This window comes from Pseudopodoces humilis, chromosome 33, assembly GCF_049639895.1.
Source record: "Pseudopodoces humilis isolate 2021_Gansu_Grassland_sample_001 chromosome 33, ASM4963989v1, whole genome shotgun sequence".
Lineage (NCBI taxonomy): Eukaryota > Metazoa > Chordata > Aves > Passeriformes > Paridae > Pseudopodoces > Pseudopodoces humilis.
In genome coordinates, this window is record NC_142232.1 from 1,924,638 (window position 1) to 1,944,458 (window position 19,821).

General features: G+C 51.6%; 1 protein-coding gene and 1 long non-coding RNA gene across 3 annotated transcripts in view; one reads left to right on the plus strand and one right to left on the minus strand.

The window, feature by feature from the left end:
- LOC148182342 (uncharacterized) overlaps nt 1–19,821 on the plus strand; it is a 30,165-nt gene that overhangs the window by 9,182 nt on the left and 1,162 nt on the right. The window lies entirely within an intron of this gene.
- On the minus strand, nt 8,776–13,371 carry LOC102111055 (hydroperoxide isomerase ALOXE3). 2 transcript variants are annotated; one of them, XM_005533591.3, is made up of 13 exons: nt 13,190–13,371; nt 12,623–12,821; nt 12,485–12,551; nt 12,253–12,375; nt 12,059–12,162; nt 11,634–11,956; nt 11,355–11,558; nt 11,136–11,222; nt 10,390–10,559; nt 10,193–10,314; nt 10,000–10,100; nt 9,518–9,688; nt 8,776–9,313 (listed from the first exon to the last, which is right to left on the minus strand). In XM_005533591.3, exons 1-13 carry the CDS (start codon nt 13,325–13,327, stop codon nt 9,134–9,136), a joined length of 1,989 nt encoding a protein of 662 aa, XP_005533648.2. In that variant the 5' UTR covers nt 13,328–13,371; the 3' UTR covers nt 8,776–9,133. The 2 variants fall into 2 exon arrangements, with proteins under 2 accessions (XP_005533648.2, XP_014117601.2); XM_014262126.2 differs by having other exon boundaries at nt 12,470–12,551.

The following is a 19,821-nucleotide window of genomic DNA, read 5'->3' on the forward strand; positions in this document are numbered from 1 at the left end:
GAGAGGCCCTGGGGGCTGCCGAGAGCTCAGGGCAGCTGGGACAGCTTGGAGGGAGCTGGGCTGGGCTCAGAGAGCCTGCCAGAGAAACCAGCAGTGTCCATCTCAGCCTGTGTGAGCGTGCAGGGACAGGACTCAGCCCAGGCCTTGTGGGGCAGGGCCAGTGCCTGCAGGACAAGGGATTGAAAACAGGCAAGTGGCCGAGAGAGGAGGCTGCTCTGTGCCCTTGGTGGCATGAGCAGGGCAGGGAGGGGGCCCAGGACATTTGTCACTGCCAGGCTCTGTCCCCAGGTGCTGCCAGCCCTGGCTGCTGAGCCCAGGTTTGGCCTGGGCTGAGTTTGGCTGTGGCCCAGCTCCATCCTCCTGCAGGGCTCAGGGCCTGTTGCTGGCCATGGCCAGCCCTGCCCGGCCTCTGTGCTGGCCCAGAGCCCGGCAGAGCCCGGGGCAGGGCTGTGTGTGCAGGCCCACAGGTGCCACGGGCTCTGCAGGAGCTGGGAGAGGCTGCCCAGCAGGGAGGCCATGGGGCACAGAGCCCCAGGGCTGCTGTGGGCACCACGGCACAGGGGCCGTGCCCACCCGCAAAGCTCCTGCCCTGGGCTGGAACTGGACAAGGGCTGTGGGGACATGTGAAGGGAGCATGGCTGGGATGTCACAGGACAGGTTACAAACAGGAGCCATGAAGATGCTGACAGGAGGTAGTAGCAAGGCCAGCAACAGGCAAGGAATTTCTGTGCATTGTTTGTGCTGTGCAGGACTGCTTCAAAACAGGGAGGGGGATTTAATACCAGCAGACACTGATACTGAGGGATGCAATGGCTTCCTTGCCTGAGTCTTTACTGGAAAGGTCTCAAAGGTTTCTGCATTCAGTGAAGGGCTTCAAGGAGGATGAAAGCATGTATTGGCAGGAACCTCACTGAGGGGAGGAAGGGGTTAAAAGCAGAAGATTTGGCAAGGAAGAAAAAAATAAGATAAAAATAATATTTTCACTCAAAGGTGACCTTGCAGCTGAAAGATGCTAATATTTGGTGGCGGAAATTTCACATGTTGTGGTTGCTTTGGGTTGTTTTCTGTCTGCTTTGAGAAGTGGAATTTCTGCAGAAGATAACAGGATGTTGTAAAAAAGACCTTGAAAGCATTTCTCAAGGGCCTTGGCCTCCTGGTGAGAGGGAAGGGAGATAAGAAGCTCTGAGGTTGCAAAAGCACAGCCTTGTGAAGGACTGTGCCTGTGAGAGGTCCTGTGGTATGTTATGGTGTTCTGGGGTGGCTTTATGATGCTTGTATCCCCAGCTGCCTTATGTTACATATTAAGTTCTGCACCTTTAAGACTGGCTCTGAGAGCAAAGGGTGGAGAAGAAGAAGTGCAAAGTTTGTGTCGAGAAAGAGCTCGTACTCTCCTGCATCCTGCTCCTGGACTGTATTGTCCACAGCACAGACGGACAGCAGGACAGAGCTCTCCTTTGCTTTTAGTTTTTAGCTCACTGAGGCAGAGAAGTTCCCTGGACTGTATTTTTCCCTTTATTTTTCCCTTTTTTTTTTTTTTTTTTTTTTTATCTGTTCAAACCTGCTCTGGACTGAAAACCCAGAGAAGTCCCAGGAGCTCATGCCCACCGAGGCCTGGTCCTTGCCACTTTCCAGCGCTGGAGGGACTGATAAGAACCTGAGTGAGCTGAGCTACACCCCATGAAAAGGACTTTTTCTGGATTTGCCATCTCATTGAACAGCTTGAGGTTTTTTTGTTTAATATTATTGAATTTCTGTTAAATAAACAGTTTTTTCCACTTTTCTCCTAGGAAATCTTTTCCCTGAACCAGTTGGGGGAGGGGTCGCTTGAATTTGCTTTCTGAAGTGACCCCATTTGGAGGTTTTCTCCCAAATTTGCCCTAAAACAGGACATATGGCAAGGGAACAGGCTTGGCATGAGTGCTTTTTGCCCCTGTTAAGATGGAATAAGCTTAGGAGTGTATGTGTCCCCATTTTGCTACATGGCAATAGAATAAATCTACTCTTTACAGTTCAGCTGTGGATTTTGGCCATCTTGGTTACATGCATATATTCAGTTCACACAGTCATGAAATCCCAGAAGGACAAATGCCAGTGTCAGCCCTTGCAATGGGACTGGCTGGAGCTGCCTGGATGGGAGTATCCCTGTGGGAAAGTGTTTTGTGCTGGCTGTGAGTGGGGAGACAGAAATCCATGACTCAAGATCCAAATGCTCGTCAAACAGCCTCATTTATTGTTCAGAGCTCACTTATATACACAATTCAAAACTCCTGGGCTCAGATAGTTCATTGGCTGGGATCTCTCTCCACCCAGATCTCTGGCCAGCGATGTGCTTTCTACTAAGCTTGAATGGGGATGGCGGAGGGTCCCCTGTAACTTACCCAGGGACTTGTTCTGGCATGAGCTAGGATAGCCAAATTGGATTTGTCTTATGGTCAGGCTTATCTTGTCCAGTGCTCTCTGTTATCCTACCAGCAAGGGCCCATTGCAGATCGGGTGACAGGAGACAGCATGGATCTAATTTGCATGAGGTTTTCCACTCAGTTTGACAAATCTAGCTCCCCTCAGCCTGCAGTGTTTTCTCATGTACCAACTGGAGTTTGTAGCACTCACTCCCAGGAGCTGGCAGGTGAGATCACAATCCTTCAGGCTAGCATGCCACAGGTTAACACTTAGTTACAACTTAACACTAAAAAACAAGAAACAATTTAGAACTGAAATTATACCTTAACTCTATAAACATTCAACCTTTAAAACTGTGAGAAAAAAACAACAGTAAAAAACAATTTATAAACAAACAGAATTTTAAAATTAACTGTCACTTCAAGAGCCACAGTTTTCATGAGGTAGGTGTATAGGTTGTTCTGATCACTCTTCTTCATGCTGCTCCACTACATCTGTTGGGGCACCATCCGGAGGATGCTGCTTGTGGTCCCGGGTAGGATGGACACATCTGGAAGGTACCCATTGTGTTCTGGTGTCTGTGGAAACACAGGCATATCCCCATCCCCAGGTAGTGAGGCTCTACAGGCCTCCCCTCTTATTGGTGAGGTCTTTCACCATTAACTTGGGCTTAAGCAACAGTTAATCTCCAGATGATTGTAGTGATAGAAAGTGATTTAAAATTACTGGGTTCTGGGACTTTTCTGATACTGTTAAATGATTTAGTGTATAAATAGCTTTAGCTACCCTGCTCTGTGAGGTATCACCACACATTCCTCCCCTTTGTTTTTCAAGAATATGTTTTAAAGTGCCATGTACTCTTTCCACAATGGCTAATTGGGGAATACCAGTGTGGTGTGCTATACCACAGAGCTGTAGGAAATGTCTTGTTTTCTGTGAGATGTATGCAGGGCCATTGTCTGTTTTGATGGTGTGAGGGATGCCCAAAGCATCAAAGACTGACTGCCAATGTGCAATGGCGTCCTGACCCTTTTCTCCTGTACTGTAGCCCATAGTGCTGATGAAAAGGTATCAATGGATAAATGTACATATTTTAAACGTCTGAATCCAGGGATGTGCATGACATCGGTTTTTCAGATTTGCAAAGCATGCAGTCCATGAGGATTTACTCCCATCTGCATTGGTGCAGTGTGGCTTTGGCAGTCAGCGCAGGTGCTAACAATATTATGAGCCTCTGTGTTTGTCAGCTGGAATTGCCATTGTAGGGCCTGAACACCCCACTGGAAGAAATCATGTGATGCCCTTGTTTGTGCCAGCATGTCTGGCTGTGGTACTGTCCTGGCAGGGCTCACTAGCATGTCTGCTCTGTGTTGCTCTCTGTGATAAAACCTGCTAGATTTGCGTGATGTATAAGATGTAATAAGAATAGGTTCTGGCTTGGATGCTATGGCATAGAGTTTTTAGCAGATTAAATAATTGTGCATTGTCAATTTCCTTTAACAGTCCTCTGTCTAATCTTTGTGTGATGTCAGCTATGTATGCAGAATCAGTAACTATATTTAGAGGAATGTGGGGAAAATGTTGGAAAGCCATAGCCATGGCATGCAGCTCCACTAACTGGGGTGATCCATTCTGATAACTTTCCAACGTTTGCCACTCACCTTCCTCTTTCCATGTGACAATGACTTTTCCAGTTTTCCCAGAACCATCAGTAAATGCTAGCACCCTTTGAGGGTTTTCTGCTATTCAGAGGTTTAAGAGACAGTGCAGTTTCCCCACTTAACTTCACCACTCTATGGCTTGGTAAATGATAAGTGATTTGTCCTGTGAAGTTTTGCAGGGCATTTTGCAAGGCTGTACTGTTAGCAAAGCACCTTTCAAAGTGTTCTTGTGTCACAGGTATAATAATTTGAGAAGGATCCCTGTCAATTGTGAACACATGTGATGATATTTGATAATTAATTGTGCAATTAGCTCAAATACTGTGGGTGCTGTGTTTTTTGATTGATGAGGTAAAAACATCCACTCTAGGATGTGTAGAGGATCAGGTCAGTGAGTGTTCCACTGCCCTGTAATACCAGTAGGGTGCAGATTTACAATGAGAACAGATACAATGATACACACCTCTGGGCAAATCCGGTGGACCTGTCTTTTTGTGATAGCTTGCTCTACTGTTTGGAGAGCAGCTTTTGCCTCTGGTGTTAATTTTCTGTGGGAAGTTAACTCTGGATCACCTTTTAGGAGGTCACATAAAAGTGCTAATTGCGAGCTGGTCTTATTAATGGAAGGCACTGTAAAAGCAAACTTTGGGGTATCATCTGGGTGCAGTGCAATAGTAAAGAAACAGTCTTAAAAGTCTACTGTAAGAATGTCCCAGGAGGCAGATATGGCATACCAGTTTGCAATGTGCCCATGCTCTCCATTACAGAATTGATTTTTCTTAGGTCATGGAGAAACTTCCATTTAGCATATTTCTTTTTTATGACAAATACTGGTATGTTCCAAGGGTTCACAGATGGCTCTGTGTCCTTGAGCTAGCTGTCCTTGTACTAATGATTTTAGGGTGTCTAGCTTCTCTTTTGCAAGGGACCACTGTGGTATCCTGTGACTAATGATTCTTGTGGGATACAAATTAACAGTGATAATAAACACTGTAATACAGATTAGAAACTCTTGTGCGCATAAAAGTTTTTGTTTCATGCTTGAGTACCTGGGTGTTGGAGTACAGGTTTTCAACTTTCATTAGGGCTCGTAGTCTGAAGCTAACACGTGCTGGGATAGTATTTGATAGGAGTAGTGATGGAGCTGGAGCTGGTTTCACTAGGATTGTAGGGGCTTTTTCTCCGGGGATGGTAGCAGGGTGACGACTTGGTTTCCCTCTGTGGGGATCTCGCGTTTCCATCAGCGATGTATGTTCCTTGGGGCTGTGGGAGCCTTGGTTCCAGCTGCGTTGGAGCTGGGGCAATGATGGGTGCTGGTGCAGGGCCGGGGTCGGGGCTGGAACTTGGACTAGGGTCCGGCGCCGGGATTCTGCTTCCTCCTCTCCGTATAGTTCTGGGTATAAATCCGGGCACCCAACGTGGCCAACCTCGGGCCCCACGCGCTCGCTGAAGCGCAGGTAGGCGTGGCCAGCGGAGGCGGGACTATGGGCGTGGCTTCTGGGCGGAGCCAATAAGCTCTGGGCAGGGGCGTCATTGGTGTTTCCTTGGTGACGAGGGACGTGAGTGGCCCCGGTGGCGGGGGAGCGGTCCTGGGAGCAGCGTGGTACTCACGAGCTGCGGTGCTGAAATGGCGGCGTTCTCTGTTTTGGGACAGCATCTTCGCATGGTACAACAGTTTGGATGAGCTAGTGGGTGCTCTGGCACCTCGCAGCACCTCTTTGGCACAGCTGCGCCTTCGCCGCTTTTCGTGGTTCCCCTGGCTGCGGCGGTGTTGGCACAGCTCGGGGCTCACCCCTCCATTCCCGCTCTGCTTCCTGGCACATCCGCTTGGCACGATCCGCTAACACAAGCGGGAGTCGTGAGAGGTTCGTTTCATCTCAGAGTGCAAAAAGGGCACCAAGGGATTTCAATTTAAATCCCAACAACAATAATGCATCTTTATTTTAATGCCAGCAACCTGCAATAGATGAGAGGGAAAAAGAGAGAAAGAAATAAAGAGGCAAAGTAAAGAGAGAAAAAGGGAGGTTACAGCTAGCAACGGACGAGATGGGGTCGCCGGTGTCTTCTTCCGTGGGGAGATCTCTCTTGAAGAAAGTAACTTTTCTAAGTCACTTTTATAGTCTGTTTCAAAGTGAGGGGCAGTTGGCCAAAAGGTGGGGAGATTTATAAGCAATTGTGGTGAGACCCACTGCTCTGGGAAGTGGTTGTGAGGTACAGAGCAGACTGCTCTTCACCAGGCCCTGCTCACCAGCAGGAATTACGGCAATGTACCATAGTATCACAACAAACACGCCTGCTAACAATCACTATTGTGGTGTGACCCGTTGCTCTGGGAAGCAGGTGTCAGGCTGAGCACACCTTCAAAGAACCACTTAGCAAGCATCCACTCCAACCAGGTCAGAACCTCCGCACAAAGTCCTCTGGGGTCTTCAGGGTCTTAGTCTCTGTTCTTGCGATGGTCGTGAGGCAGATGAGGGAAACTTTGGACCATCTCTTACACAGTACCCAGCCACATGGCAGGATTGTGCAGTTTGGCTCATTGTTGCACACTGCAGTCTGTCCACCTGCTGTGGTAATGCCAGCCGCCTATACTCTGCAGCTTGGCGTGGTTGCAGGAAACAGCTTGCTAAAAGGCTGTCCCAGGGCGAGGGGCGCATTCAGGGTGGCACAGCTGTGGGGGGCTGCTGTTTGTTGGTGCCGACCCTTCCGTGGGCTTGGAAGAGTGCCCCAATCTCTGTCCCCTCCAGAGCTCTGTTCTCGCCCTGCATTCCAGTATTTATCATTCTCATTAAGTCAAAAATAAATCTCCAGAGCTTTGAAACTTTTATCATGCTTTTGTCTCCCCTGGAGGCTGCCCTAAGTATAAATTGTACAGTTCGTTCACATATCAAGAGCAGCCTCTTTGGTTGTGTCCAGTCCGTGGTTCTTTGCCCACATTATTAAAGCTAACAATGCATCTTTATCATAGTCTGCCTCCCATTCTTGTAAAAGAAGTGACCATACCTTTAAAACTGGATGTGGTTGTGTTGATATCCATTCTCCCATGGCTCTGATGATTGTTTTCTTCTATTTTTAAGGGTAAGTCAAAAAAAATTCTGGATTTTTTACAGTTTTTCATGCAAACAGCTCTCCTCGCTGTATCTTTTAAACAGCTTTTTCTGCATGCTTCTTACTTCAGCTTTTTGCTGCAGTTTTGGCTCTTCTCACCTCTGCTTTTTCCAGCTTTTTCAGCTGTTTTGGACAGGTTCTCCATGCTCTTCCTCTGTCTTCCCCACCCACTCTGCATGTGGGAATAGCTGTGTCCTCACACGGGTTCACCATGTGTTTTGTGCCAGCCGTGGGTGGGGAGACAGAAATCCATGACTCAAGATCCAAATGCTCATCAGACAAACAGCCTTGTTAATTGTTTGGAACTTACTTATGAACCCGATTCAGAACTCCTGGGCTCAGATAGTTCATTGGCTGGGATCTCTCTCCGCCCAGATCTCTGGCCAGCGGTGTGCTTTCTACTAAGCTTGAATGGGGATGGCGGAGGGTCCCTTGTAACTTATCCAGGGACTTGTTCTGGCATGAACTAGGCTAGCCAAATTGGATTTGTCTTATGGTCAGATTTACCTTGTCCAGTCCAGGCCAACTGTACTGTTGACAATATTGTGGCAGGAAAGGTCTTGGTGGACAGGGAGCTGGGCAGGAGGCAACCATGTGCTCTGGCAGCAAGGAAGGCCAGAGTACCCTGGGCTGTGTGACCAGAAGATTAAGGATGTGGATTATCCAGGTTACTGTGCCTGTTTTCATTCCTTAACACAGGAAAGATGTCTGGAGGCCTGAGCAGGTTTAGTGAAGGCCCTCCAAGGTGGAGTTGGAGTACCTTGCCTGTGAGGAGGTCTGTAGAGGGCAGTGAGCCAACCAGTAGGGTGGGCACTCTCCCCTGGACCACTCTCTCCCTGGGAGAGAAATCCTGGTTAATAGCCCTCATTGTTGTGGTGGGCAAAAGAAGTCACCTCCCAGCATGCTTTCAGCCCTTGTAGATTCTAGGTATTTCATTGGTTCTTTCCTTCTGCCCTGCCCCAGCCCTTAGGGATAAAAACCTCTGTTTTCTCTGAATTCCTAACTACTTGTTCTGAGATTTCTTGGAGGAAAGAACTGATTAAAAACCTCCTGAGAGGTTTATTATGATAGCTCTGTCTCTTTCTTCTGTGTCACTTCAGAGAACTGAACTTTCACTTAAAAGTCCTTCTAAGAGCTCAGAGCTGGAATTGCAGAAGCAGCTGAAGGACATCCTCTTCTCAGGATGCATCCCTCAGATAGTTGTGGCACCTGACTACTACACCCAGCCGCGTCAGAGGCTGAGGAAGCTGGACTTGGATTAGATACAGCCACACCCACATTCCCTTCTGAGAAGAAGTTTAGAAAGCCAGGGGGTCCTGAGTAGGTTTTGGGGGTGTTTGGAGTCTTTTCTGTACCTTGTATCTCAAAAGGAGCTTCTCTAATAAACTGTTTGGAGTTCCCACTCTCCTACAACAGGGGGAGCACTGCAGGGGCCACTGGGGTCACCGGGGACCAGTGATGAACACCGTGAGCACTGGGAGGGGGCACAGGGAGCACAGCACTCCATTATGTCTCTCAGTTGCCTCAGTCCAGTTTCCCAATTTGAGTGGGGGCTATGTGGATCCTTGTGGTTTTAGGGTACGCCTACAAGCAGCAAGGGTTTGATTCACAACTAGCATTTATTGAGAAGAGGAAAATGGAGTGGGGGGTGCTGAGGGCACTGGGGGGTAGATGCTGAGGATCTCTAGGTGTGGGGTCATGGGGTTGCTGGGCTTATGCAAGTGCAGGGTGGTGGGTTACAAGGGTGTTGGGGATGGCCTTGTAAGGGGTGCTGGGAGTGCTGGGTGTACTGGATATCCAGATGGTGGTTCTCTCTGGTGGGAGTGCCCACATGCCAGATGCTGGGTGTTCTGGAGGTGCAAGGTGCACTGGGTGTCCAGATACTGGGGTTTCTGGGTGCTGCAGGTGACCAGATGTGGGGTTCTGAGTGTGCTGGGGGTGCTGAGAGGGTGCAGCTCCTGTGCTCAGATGGAGATGCTGTTCTCCGTCTCCAGTGGGTTCAGGTAGTTGTATCTCAGCACAGCCAGGCGGTTCCTCTCCTCAATCCGGTCCCGGATCTCCTCCAGCCGCCCTTGGAAGGCCTGGATGAGCTGCCGGGGTTTTGCCTCTGTGAACCACTCCTCTGGGTACTGTCCCAGGATCCTCTGGGGGAGACAGAGAGATGGACCCTTCATCTTTCAACCCCTTCATGCCATTCAGGCACCCTTGTAGGTGTATAGCAATGGTGGCAGTCCCCCAAGCTTGCTGACACCAAAGGTGGTGACATCCACCCTTGTGGGCACCTCTTGCAGTTCCCGGTCCACAGAGCTATTTAGGAGGGCACATAGGGACTGTGGGGTCAGACTCACCCTGTCCTTGAGTTGGGAGCTGAGGAGAATGAGGGCCACCAGGATGTTGGCAGTGGTGGCCACCTCAGGGATGGTATCGAGGAAGTGCTGGAGGAAGGCCCGGCCCTTCTCGCAGGGTGGTGGGTGGCGCATGGAGGATGGGGCATTGGGGATAAAGGCCCCCAGGTCATACTGCAGGGAGATAGGTCACTCTAGAGAACGTACCCCCAAAACAGTTATGGGATGGGTGGGGACATTCTTTGACACAGAATGGCGTCAGATGGGAACACCTCAGCATAGCAAGGGAGATGGATGCTGACATCTCCAGTATGAAGAGGGGATGGATGGGGACATCATTCTGGCACATAGAGAGGTGTGACATAGACATTGGTTCAGGATGGGGACTTCCCTTCCTGCACACAGAGGAGTGGGAGTGGGACATGTCCCCAGCATGGCTCAAGGACAACTGGGGATATCCTTTCGGTCCTTGGCCCATGTCTCACCTGCCCATTGTTGACTGCCGCGTGCTGTGCTGAGCAGGTGAACATCACCATGGTGAGGAACTTGATGAGCTCTGCCACTGTCTGCAGTGAGGAGGGAATACCTGGGTGGGGGTAGGGACAGCTAAGAGCCTCAGGAACCTGCCTGTCCCCTGCCTCCCCTGGGGACATCCTGTGCCAGCCGCAAGTGTGCTACCTGAGGAGGTCCTGCCCAAGAAACCATTGGTGAAGATGTCCATCACCCAGGCCTGCAGCTCGGTGTCCTCGCTCACTGCTGCATCCTCACCATAGTAGAATGTCACAATGCCGGTGACAAAGCTGCCATAGGGATGAGGTGACTGTGAGATACTGGGGCACTCCACACTACCCTCCACCTCCCGAAACCAGTCTCACCTCTCAATGGCTTCCCAGATGCTCATCCCATCATCTCGGTAGTGGTAGTTGGGGACATTAGACATGCCACGGTGGCGGATATCATCGGGGAGGCACAGGGATGTGTAGGTCACCTGCTCCAGGCCTCGCTGCACCACCAGCAGCAGCCCCTCATAGGTCACCCCTGTGCCCTGAGAGGAGGGCCACCCACAGGTGGGGAGGACAGGAGATGCCAGGCTTCAGTGTCCCCCAGTGCTCCCAGTATATCCCAGTACCCTGCACTGCTCCCAGGGTACAAGTCCTCCAAGTACACACCCAGTGCCCCTGGTACTCCCATATACCCCAATGCTCTCCAGTGTCCTCCACCCTATGTTCTCTAGTGTCTCCCAGGTCTCTCATGCTTTCCAGTGCCCTCTAGTGCCCCCAGTACACTTCAGTGCTCTCCACTAATTCCAGTACACTCAGTGTTTCCTGTACATGCCAGTACTCCACATTGGTCCCAGTAGCACCCCAGTATGCCCCAGCGTTTTCAGTAAACCCCCAGGCTCTCAGGAGACCCCCATGCCCCCAACAGAATTTAGTACCTCCAGTCCCCCAGTAGGCCCCAGCACCGCCAAGACTCCAGTGCCCTCTAGTTTCCCCGTGGACTCCAGTAGACCCCCAGTGTCCCCAGCACACGCCCGTGCTTCCAAATCAAATACCCCAGAGCACTCAGTGCCTGTCAGTGCTCTCAGCAGAGCCGAGTGCTCTTAGTCTCCAGGGCTCACCTTGTCAATGAGGCCACCCGGGTTGATAAGGACACTGCGGGCCAAGGTGTTGATGTGCAGTGTGAAGTGGAAGTGGGGCATGAGGAGCTGAGGGGGGAACAAACACCTTACAGGTGACCAGGGTTCCATTCATGGAGCTGGGAGGGCTGTCAGGTGGGGAATAACTGCCCTCAGATCTGGAGGTGGGGAGCAACAGGTGGCCCCAAGGAGGGGCCTTACCTTGAAGAGGGGGTGACAGGTGGGCAGGTGGCGCAGGGTGGCAATGGCAAAGACTTCCCCAAACAGGTGGGTCCTCAGCAGGTGGGTGAGGAGCTGGTGGCTGTAGAAGTCGGCGTTGCGCACCCAAGTCTTGGCCAACAGCCAGTCCCACTCATCATCACTCGGCAGGAAGATGGGGCTGCAGGGTCCTGGCGTTTGGCTGAGCTGTGGGACACCACTCCATGGTCTAGGACTATTGATACCCTCCTGATGGCAGGGTTTCGGGTGGGGCATCCCTACCTGGATAGCAATGGGGCGCAGGAGCCCATCGGTGCCCTGGTGAAGCAGGCAGATTGGGGCTGCTACGTACTGCTGGCGCCCATAAATGGTGTCGGGTGGGATGTCCTCCAGCACCTTGTAGTCCACAATGAAGATCCGACCTTCTTGCAGCTCCTTGTCCAGGTCCGTGCCATCTCCCAGTAAGCCATTGACCATCTCTGGTGTCACTGGGAATTTGAGCGGCAGTGTGGTGCAGCAATTGATGATGATGGGGTTGTTGCCATTGAGGAACTGGGAACCGAAGAAGTCATCTTCTTGCCAGTGCTTGGCCACATACTCAGGGACTAAGGGAATGATCAGACATCAGTACCCACTTATCCACCCTCCAGGCACATCTTGTGAAGCCCTGAGGGGGAAGGGCAGGGGACAACACACAAGGCACCCACCAATGTCCCTGCCCTGCGTCCGGGAAAAGATGGTGCGCATCTCATCAAAGCTGTTCCAGGAGCTGTGTCTCAGTAGGAACCCTGACAGAAAGTGGGAGGCCCCTCTACAGGGCAGAGGGGGACCTTAGCACATATCTTGCCTTCTCTGGCCCTGCCATCCCCCAGGTCCTCCACAACCTCAGGGCACTGCTTACTGTAAGATGAGGAAACCAGTGAAATTGGTAGCCCTGACGCAGGAGAATCGGATGTTGGAGTCCAGCTCAAGGACGGAGTCCACATTGAGGCAACGGGGCCAGCCCTGGGCAAAGTTCTTCCACCTGAGTTGGGGGGAAAATAGGAGCAGACATCAGCATCACTGCTGACCAGCCCACCTGGCCAAAGTAGGCCTTGTCCCTGTGTCCCTGCTGTCACCGGTAAGCCTCTTGCCGTTCTGCCAGCTCCTGACGACGATGTTCCTTGAGGATATGCAGCTTGTCGTCCACCAGTTTCTTCCCTAGAAAGAAGGCAGGTGTCAAAACTGGACCTCTGTCCATCAGAGGAGGATGGGGGCAGAGTGGGTCCTACCTGAGCCCTCCCGCACTTCCACGGTGGTGACCCCCTCTAGCCACTGGTAGCAGGGGAAGCGATACAGGGTGCCGTTAGGAGCTGTCACCCGGACGTCCTTGCAGAACCAGGCATCCTCCAGGAAGAGCTGCCACTTATGCAGGCGGATGAGGACAATGGGCCCCAAGTCTTTCCCACAGTGCACAGACAGGCTCTTCTCCTGGAGAGGAGGAAAATGGCTTCTGGGGGGATGGGCACATGCCCTGTAGTAGCACTGGGGACACCAGCAGAGAAGGGGCTCAGAGCATCCTCACTTGCTTCCATTGCCTCCAGGATCCTTGTCCTCCACCATCCCCTCAAAGTCCTTTTCCTCCATCCTCCCAGAACATCATTCTTCCAATCCCCCCAGGACGACTACCCATCATCCTCCCCAAATTTTTTTCCTGCAAATCCTGGAGGAAATTCTTTCCTCCATGTCCCTCAGATCCCTTCCCACCATCCCCTTGTATCCCCAGGACAGTCCATGCAGCCGCTCACATCCCCTGGGGCAGCTTGTGCCACCCCTCATGTCCCCATCCCCCTCCTCACCTTCCCTGGCAGGAACAAGAAGGAGACGGTGGTCTGGCGGCTCTCGCCATAGCTGCCCACCAAGGTGATTGAGATGGAGTTGTTGGTCCCAGCTTCCGCCATGTCACCTGTTGCCACTGTCACCTTATAGACGGCCATGACAAGCTGCAGTGATGTTCTGGAGATGTCTTCAGAGAAGAGTGAGGGGCTGTGGGGTGCAAACCTGCTGTTTTGGGTGATTTGGGTGTTGCAACCCCCATGGCCATTGTGTAAGCGGGTGATGGGTCCTTCCTTCTCAGGGAGGTGTTATCAGATCACCGCTACTGGCCAGCATCTAGTACATCTGATCTCAACTGATATGACCATGGAGATATTACCCAAGCGATGGCCCTGGGGGTGGCTGTGGGGACATTACCAAGCAATGGCCCTGGGGGTGGCTATGGGGACATTTCCCAATAAATGGTCCTGGTGGTAGCTGTGAGGACATTACCCAAGCGATGGCCCTGGGAGTGGCTGTGGGGACATTACCCAATAAATGGTCCTGGTGGTAGCTGTGAGGACATTACCCAAGAGATGGCCCTGGGTGTGGCTGTGGGGACATTACCCAAGTGATGGCCCTGGTGGTGGCTGCGGGCACATTACCCAAGAAACGGTCTTGGAGATGGTTCTGGGGACATGACCCAAGCAATGCCCTGGGGGTGGCTGTGAACCAAGGATGGGTGTTCAGCCCGAGCCAGCAGCTTCACTTGGCTTCACCCAAAGTCTCCTCCATCACAAGCATCCCCAGCTGCCATTGGTGGGCAGGAAAGAGCAGCGCCAATGGCAGGCCCGGAGGTGGCTCTGGGGGTGGGGCTGGGGCCATGAGCGGGGCCACAGCAGAGCAGCGTGATGCTCCACTGCTGGGTCTGGAGGTGCTCCTTGACAGGGCAGGGGGTTAGCGTGACCCCCAGCACTGGGACATCCCTGTTCTGGGAACAGGAACCTCAGAACTGCCATTGCCCGAAACCATGACCCTCCTGACCCCCACATTCCTGTGTGCCAAGACGCACCCCTGCACCCCATTCCCTGGCCGTGGCACCACCCTCCATCCTGTTTCCCAGCCATCCCACCTCTCCCAGCCCCCAACCTCTCCCTTTCCCTTGAACCTGGTGTCCTGTGCCCATTCCTTCTTCTCCCAGTCCCCAAACCCTCCTTTCCTCAACACCCTGAACCCTCCTCACAGATCTCGCCTCTTACCACCGTTATCCCTGCCTTTCCTTACCATGGGACTCCCCTGAACTGCACTTCCCAGCACCAGGAACCTTGAACTGCAGTTCAAGAGAACCAGAACTGCCTGATCCACCATTCCTGGCACAGAACAACACTGAACCCCCTTTCCCAGACATCCCGCCTCTCCAGCCTCCAGACCCTATTTTTCCTTCATCCTGGGACCCCCTGCACCCCAATTCCTGCCTTTCCCCTTCCTTAACACTGGAGACCTGCTTAGCACCCCTCTGCAGCTATCTTGGCTCTCCCTAACCCATTACTCACCTTTGCTCAAGAGTGGGGACCCATTGAACCTCTCACCCTATCTCTCCCAATCCCTGTAAACCCTATTTCCTTGACCTTGTGACTGCTCTGAATCCTCATTCCTGTGCACTGGGACCCATTCTGCATCCCCAACCCTAGTACTGACACCCTCTGTGCCAGCTTCTCCACACCGAGACCCACTGAACCCCTTTATATGGCACTGGGACCCCTTAGTCTGCACTGCTTATCCTCCACTAATACCTCCCTGCACTCCCTTTCTTGGCCATCCCATTGTCAATAGTCTGCAGCCTTCCCCTTTTCCTTGACTTTGGGACCTGGATCCTCATTCCTCCTTTCCTACCCTCCAGACCCCCTGTTCTTTCACACTGAAGACCTCCAAGTTATTAATTCCTGGTCTCCCTGTTTTCTTGAAACTGGGGAGCACTGGACACCCTTTGCTGGGCACACAAGCCCCCTGGAATCCCCTCTGCAAGACTCTGCACCCCTTGAAGCCATCTTCCCTAGCAGCATGTACACTGTGCACCCCCTTATCCCGCACCAATCCCCCCCTCTTTCCCAACCATTCAATCTCTCTCCACCCTAAGCTTCCCCTTTTCTTGGCTCTGGGACCTCCAGACCTCCTAAATCTCCGTGTTCCCCCCAGTTCGGCACTCCCTGCATTTCCTGGAGGTTGGGAATATGGAATGTGGGAAGTGGGAATTTGGGAAAGGAATTCAGAACTGCAGAGCACTGGCATGGGGTTTCTCTTCCCCCTCCTCACCATCGACCCAGAACCCGGCTGGAATCTCAAGGTGGTGTTGGTCACTGTGTCTGTCATTGCTGCCAGCATCATCCTCATCAGATTTGGTGTCCCAGTAACACCCTGAGTCAGGTCGGGAAGGCAGCATAGATCCACCTGCCAGCATTCTGAGGATCCCTCACCATAGGTGCTGGTCCCACTCTATGTTTTCTATTCTTGTTCAAGCCCCACTAACTTCCAGTTCAGCCCCACAGATCCCATCCCTGCCCCATAGATCCTCATGACAGCCCCATGGATCCTGTGTAAATAGGGCGAGGCAAAGCAGACATAGGCTAAACCAAACAAAGTAAGGGTAGGCTAGGAACACTAGGCACTAGGTACTGAAGGTAAGACAAGTGACTCAGGGTGCCTTTCCTCGGGAAGCAAAGGACATCATGCTGGTGTTGGTGGAGCAGGTATTAATGGTGCATAGGAAAGTATAGTCCAGCAAGACATTTCTGTCTTGGCCTGTTCTGTGTAGGAGCAATTGTTGGATGTATTCAATACTTTTGCTTGGTAAGATCCTGAAGAATGCCAGTGCTTATCAGGGACAGGAAAGCATGTAGCTCTAGTGTTGGAGGTGCAGATTAGAAGCTGCCTTTGTGGAGGTCAAGGGTGGCAGCAACTTTCCATCCTGGCATAATATTTGGTTTGGAAGCACTGCCTCAATATACAGTTATGGAGTCGGTATCCATCTTTGGAAGGTGGTGTCCTGAAAGATTCAATTTGGCATATGTATTCCACTTCTCAGAAGTGGCCTTCTTGAAATTCTGGCAGCATACATCTTTTGGACAAGGTAAGCAGCTATGCTGAGTCTTGGTGTGCAGTTGCTAGTACCCTGGGCAGGTAATGCCCAGGAACAGTGTTCTGGCACCTTTATATGGGATCAGTCCCTGGACATTTTGTATTTTGAAGGAGGGGTTGCCATTTCTTTTGAGATGGACTTCTAGTTCCTGTCTTTGGCAAAGAAAATACGTTTGGCACTTTGGATGGTCTTGGTGAATTTAAAGGCTTTTGCCAAAAGGCAGTTCTCTGGATTAGGGCTGTTGAACTGTCAGTGGGAATGCAGATGCTAAGCTGTTCAGCTTTTTGTCCTTGTAGCTTTAGTGTGTGAGCAGTCCCTGGTGCCATTCCACTTGGATCATGACTCTGTGAGACTGAATGCTTAGGATGGTACCTAGAGCTGGGAAGAAAAGTGCCCATAGCTGGGTGTGTGCTGGTAGTTTGATGGGTGCAGTTGAAATTGTACACAGCAAGAGCTTTCTTGATGGGGACTTCTGTGAGCTCTGGTTTTGCCAGATGTTTTCAAGTTTGTTAGCAGACCCTGCAGGAGTGAAAAGCTTTTTTAGGGCAATGGAGTTCGTGCTGTCCTTTGAGTGTGGTGCAAAGAAGAGTATGCACTTGGAAGGGGAAGATCAGCGAAACCTTTTTGTGCTGCACAGTAGATTTGAGAGCAGGGATGTTTGCAAATTTGCTCTGCCCTCCAGGAGGTTTCAAGCTGGGCTGGGTGCATTTCCTTCTTTTGCAAGTAGACAGTGCTGCTGTGTGGTTGTTTTGATGAGCACTGACAATGCCCAGAAAAAAGCCAAGCGCTTTTCTGGTCTGGTCCCATTTGTGTAAGGGGCAGTTCATGGAAGAGCTCCGCTGTGGATCCTAGCTCTTGGTAACTGATAGAGTGTGATCCTGCTTGTAGTGGGGAAGGAAGAGAAATTTCATTGTTGGCTGTGCAGTTTATAAGCTGAAAAAGAAAAGGTAATTACAGCACGGTCCCTTTCTTTTAAAACCTTTTCTGTGTGCTCAGCTGCTCAACATATAACTTGCACCCACTGAACTGCATCCACCTCCCTGGAGATACACACTTTTTCTCAAGCTCCACGTACTATCCTACTCTCTCACTTGCACAGATCGCAAATCCCTTCAAAATGTCCAGCAGCTGCTTGCAAAGAAAAAGTCCTACAACAAAAAGCCAGTGCTGGTCTTCATAGTGCCTTTGCACTCTGTAACCTAGATGAAACACACTAGTGATTTGCACGTTACTTCTCAACTATATAACATCAGCAAATTCTCTCAAAGTGGCAGGGTCCATCATTACAGCGAAGCATTTCCAGCTGCGGTTGAGACTGAGAGACGTGCCAGGACAGCAAGCATTTGCTGCATTTCACTCTACCCTAAGAAACCTGATATTCAAGCGCAATCATTTTCACACACCTTCAGTATCGCTGCATGCAAGCAGCTAGAGCTCACAGAGAAGGAAGGAAGTGTTAGGGCAGACTAAAGCAGCCGTTTCTCCTAGCATTAAATTGTGCACAACATATTTGGGACTACATACCTCCTTTTAACATATATGAACTGTCACATTTTTCACTCTTGCAGCTATCTCAGCAGCTGTCCTCGTCAAATAGACTGTAGAAGACAAAGCCATTGCTGGGCTGCACCTTCTCCTTGCAGCACTTAAACCATGTGTAACTCACCAGTGCGTGCTGTATATCCATTCTCTTCTGTGTCTACTGTTGTTATCGCTGGATGACAGGTAGCTGTCATTGAATTTCCCACTTGATGACTGCCAATGTGAATTTGGCAGACATGCTCCTCTGGCAGCCTGTATGATGTGCACATGAGCCCAGTGCTCTGTGGCTTCATTCTTTGCATTTGTAACTTGTTGCACTTTCATTCTTGAGAGGCGAATCATCATCTACTTGCACAGAACACTCTGCACTCCTAAGCATTGCTTCTTCCCAGCGTGGGCCATGCACTTTCCTTCTAAGTGCTACATACCACAACATTCAGACTCTCATTGTCTGAATTGAGAAAATGGCTGGAGCTGAGTCAGGGAAGGGTAAGGTTGGATATCAGGAAAAAGTTTTTCTCCTAAAGGGTGGTTGAGCACTGAAATACGGTCCCCAGGGAAGTGGCCTGAGCCCCAAGTCTGTCTTGGGACAAGAAGCATTTGTACAATGCTCTTGTTTTGAATTGTGGTGTTCTGTGCAGGGCAGGAGTTGGACTCCGTGATCTTGATGGGTCCTTTCCAACTGAGCACCTTTTGTACTTCTCTGAAATTACTTCAGCATCCAGCACTCAGCTTCCACTCCAGAATAAAGCTGTTCCAGCCTGGTGAACACAGACATCCCCCTCCTCCTGACTACAGCAACTGCAATATTCCTCAATTTCTTTGGATGAAAGAAAGAAAGAAATGCATTTAAGTGTCATGGTAGCAATTCCATGCCCTTCCTTACTGGCTGTTTGTGAGGGGGGACATTTACAGGGCAGCTCAGCAGGGGCTGTGGCTTGCCCTGGCCAACGGAGGAGACAGAAAGGTGTTGGTGCCCCTCATGACCCTATCCCCATGGGGGATGTGGCAGTGATGGCGGACATGTGGCCTGGCCATGCCACCAGGGGTGCCAGGATGGGAGATAGGTGACCATGGAGGTGCCCCCACGAGTGTGGTGACACCATGAGACACATGGCCATGGAGGTGCCACAAAGGATATGGTGACACCAGGGGACAGGCAACCATGGAGGTTGCCACCACAGGTGTGGTGACATCAAGGGACACATGGCCATGGACGTACCACCTTGGGTATGATGACACCAAGGGATGTATGGCCTTGGAGGTGCCACTGCAGGTGCCAGTATGTTCATGGAGATGTCACCAGGGGACAGGTGGCCATGGGGTAGCAATGCCAGTGGGTGTGGCAGTGTGAGTGACAGGCCACGCTTGGGGCCAGGCTGGGGTGGCTTTGTGCCCGTGATGTGGATGGCCCTGCCGGTACCTAGCTGGTTTGGCTGGGTACCAGTGCCAACTGTCACAGGGACACACAGGGACAGGGACATGTGGGGCAGAAACAGCCCCTGGGGATAGGGGGGACCAGGCACCCCAGGGGGCTGTACCAGGCCAGCACCTTCCACCCCACACCCCAAAATTCATCACTCCCCACCTATCATCATCATCACCCCAAAAGTCATCAGCCCCCAAACCATCCCCATCACTCCCCACCGATCCTAATCATGCGAAAAGTCATTACACTCCACCCATCACTCCAGAATTCCCCCCACCCCTCACCCGCACTCTCCCACCCCCGTACCCCCCTCACCTGCCCCATCCTGCACCCCCAGCTCTGCTCTGGCGCCACTGTTGCCATGTTCCCTCCTCCTGCCCACAGAGCACAGGTGCCACTGAAGGGATGGCCTCGTCCCCTCGTGTTCCCTGTACCCTTGGGCACCTTGGATGAGGTGGAAAACGCCCTCTGGAACAGTGACTGGGATGTGCTGGCCTTGGGGACACCCCTGTCACCATCGGTGTTGGGGTGACTGTAGGAGGGCTTCCAGCCCCGCAGCCACACCCAGT

What these genes read in the sequence shown, in the direction of transcription:
- LOC102111055 (XM_014262126.2), bottom strand. Translation starts at nt 13,327, where the DNA reads ATGGCCGTCTATAAGGTGACAGTGGCAACAGGTGACATGGCGGAAGCT. An exon ending in CTTGGGCAGGACCTCCTCAG is followed by an intron (nt 10,101 to 10,192) that starts GTAGCACACTTG and finishes ACCCCCACCCAG; the next exon opens with GTATTCCCTCCTCACTGCAG. An exon ending in GCTCCCAACTCAAGGACAGG is followed by an intron (nt 9,314 to 9,517) that starts GTGAGTCTGACC and finishes TGTCTCCCCCAG; the next exon opens with AGGATCCTGGGACAGTACCC.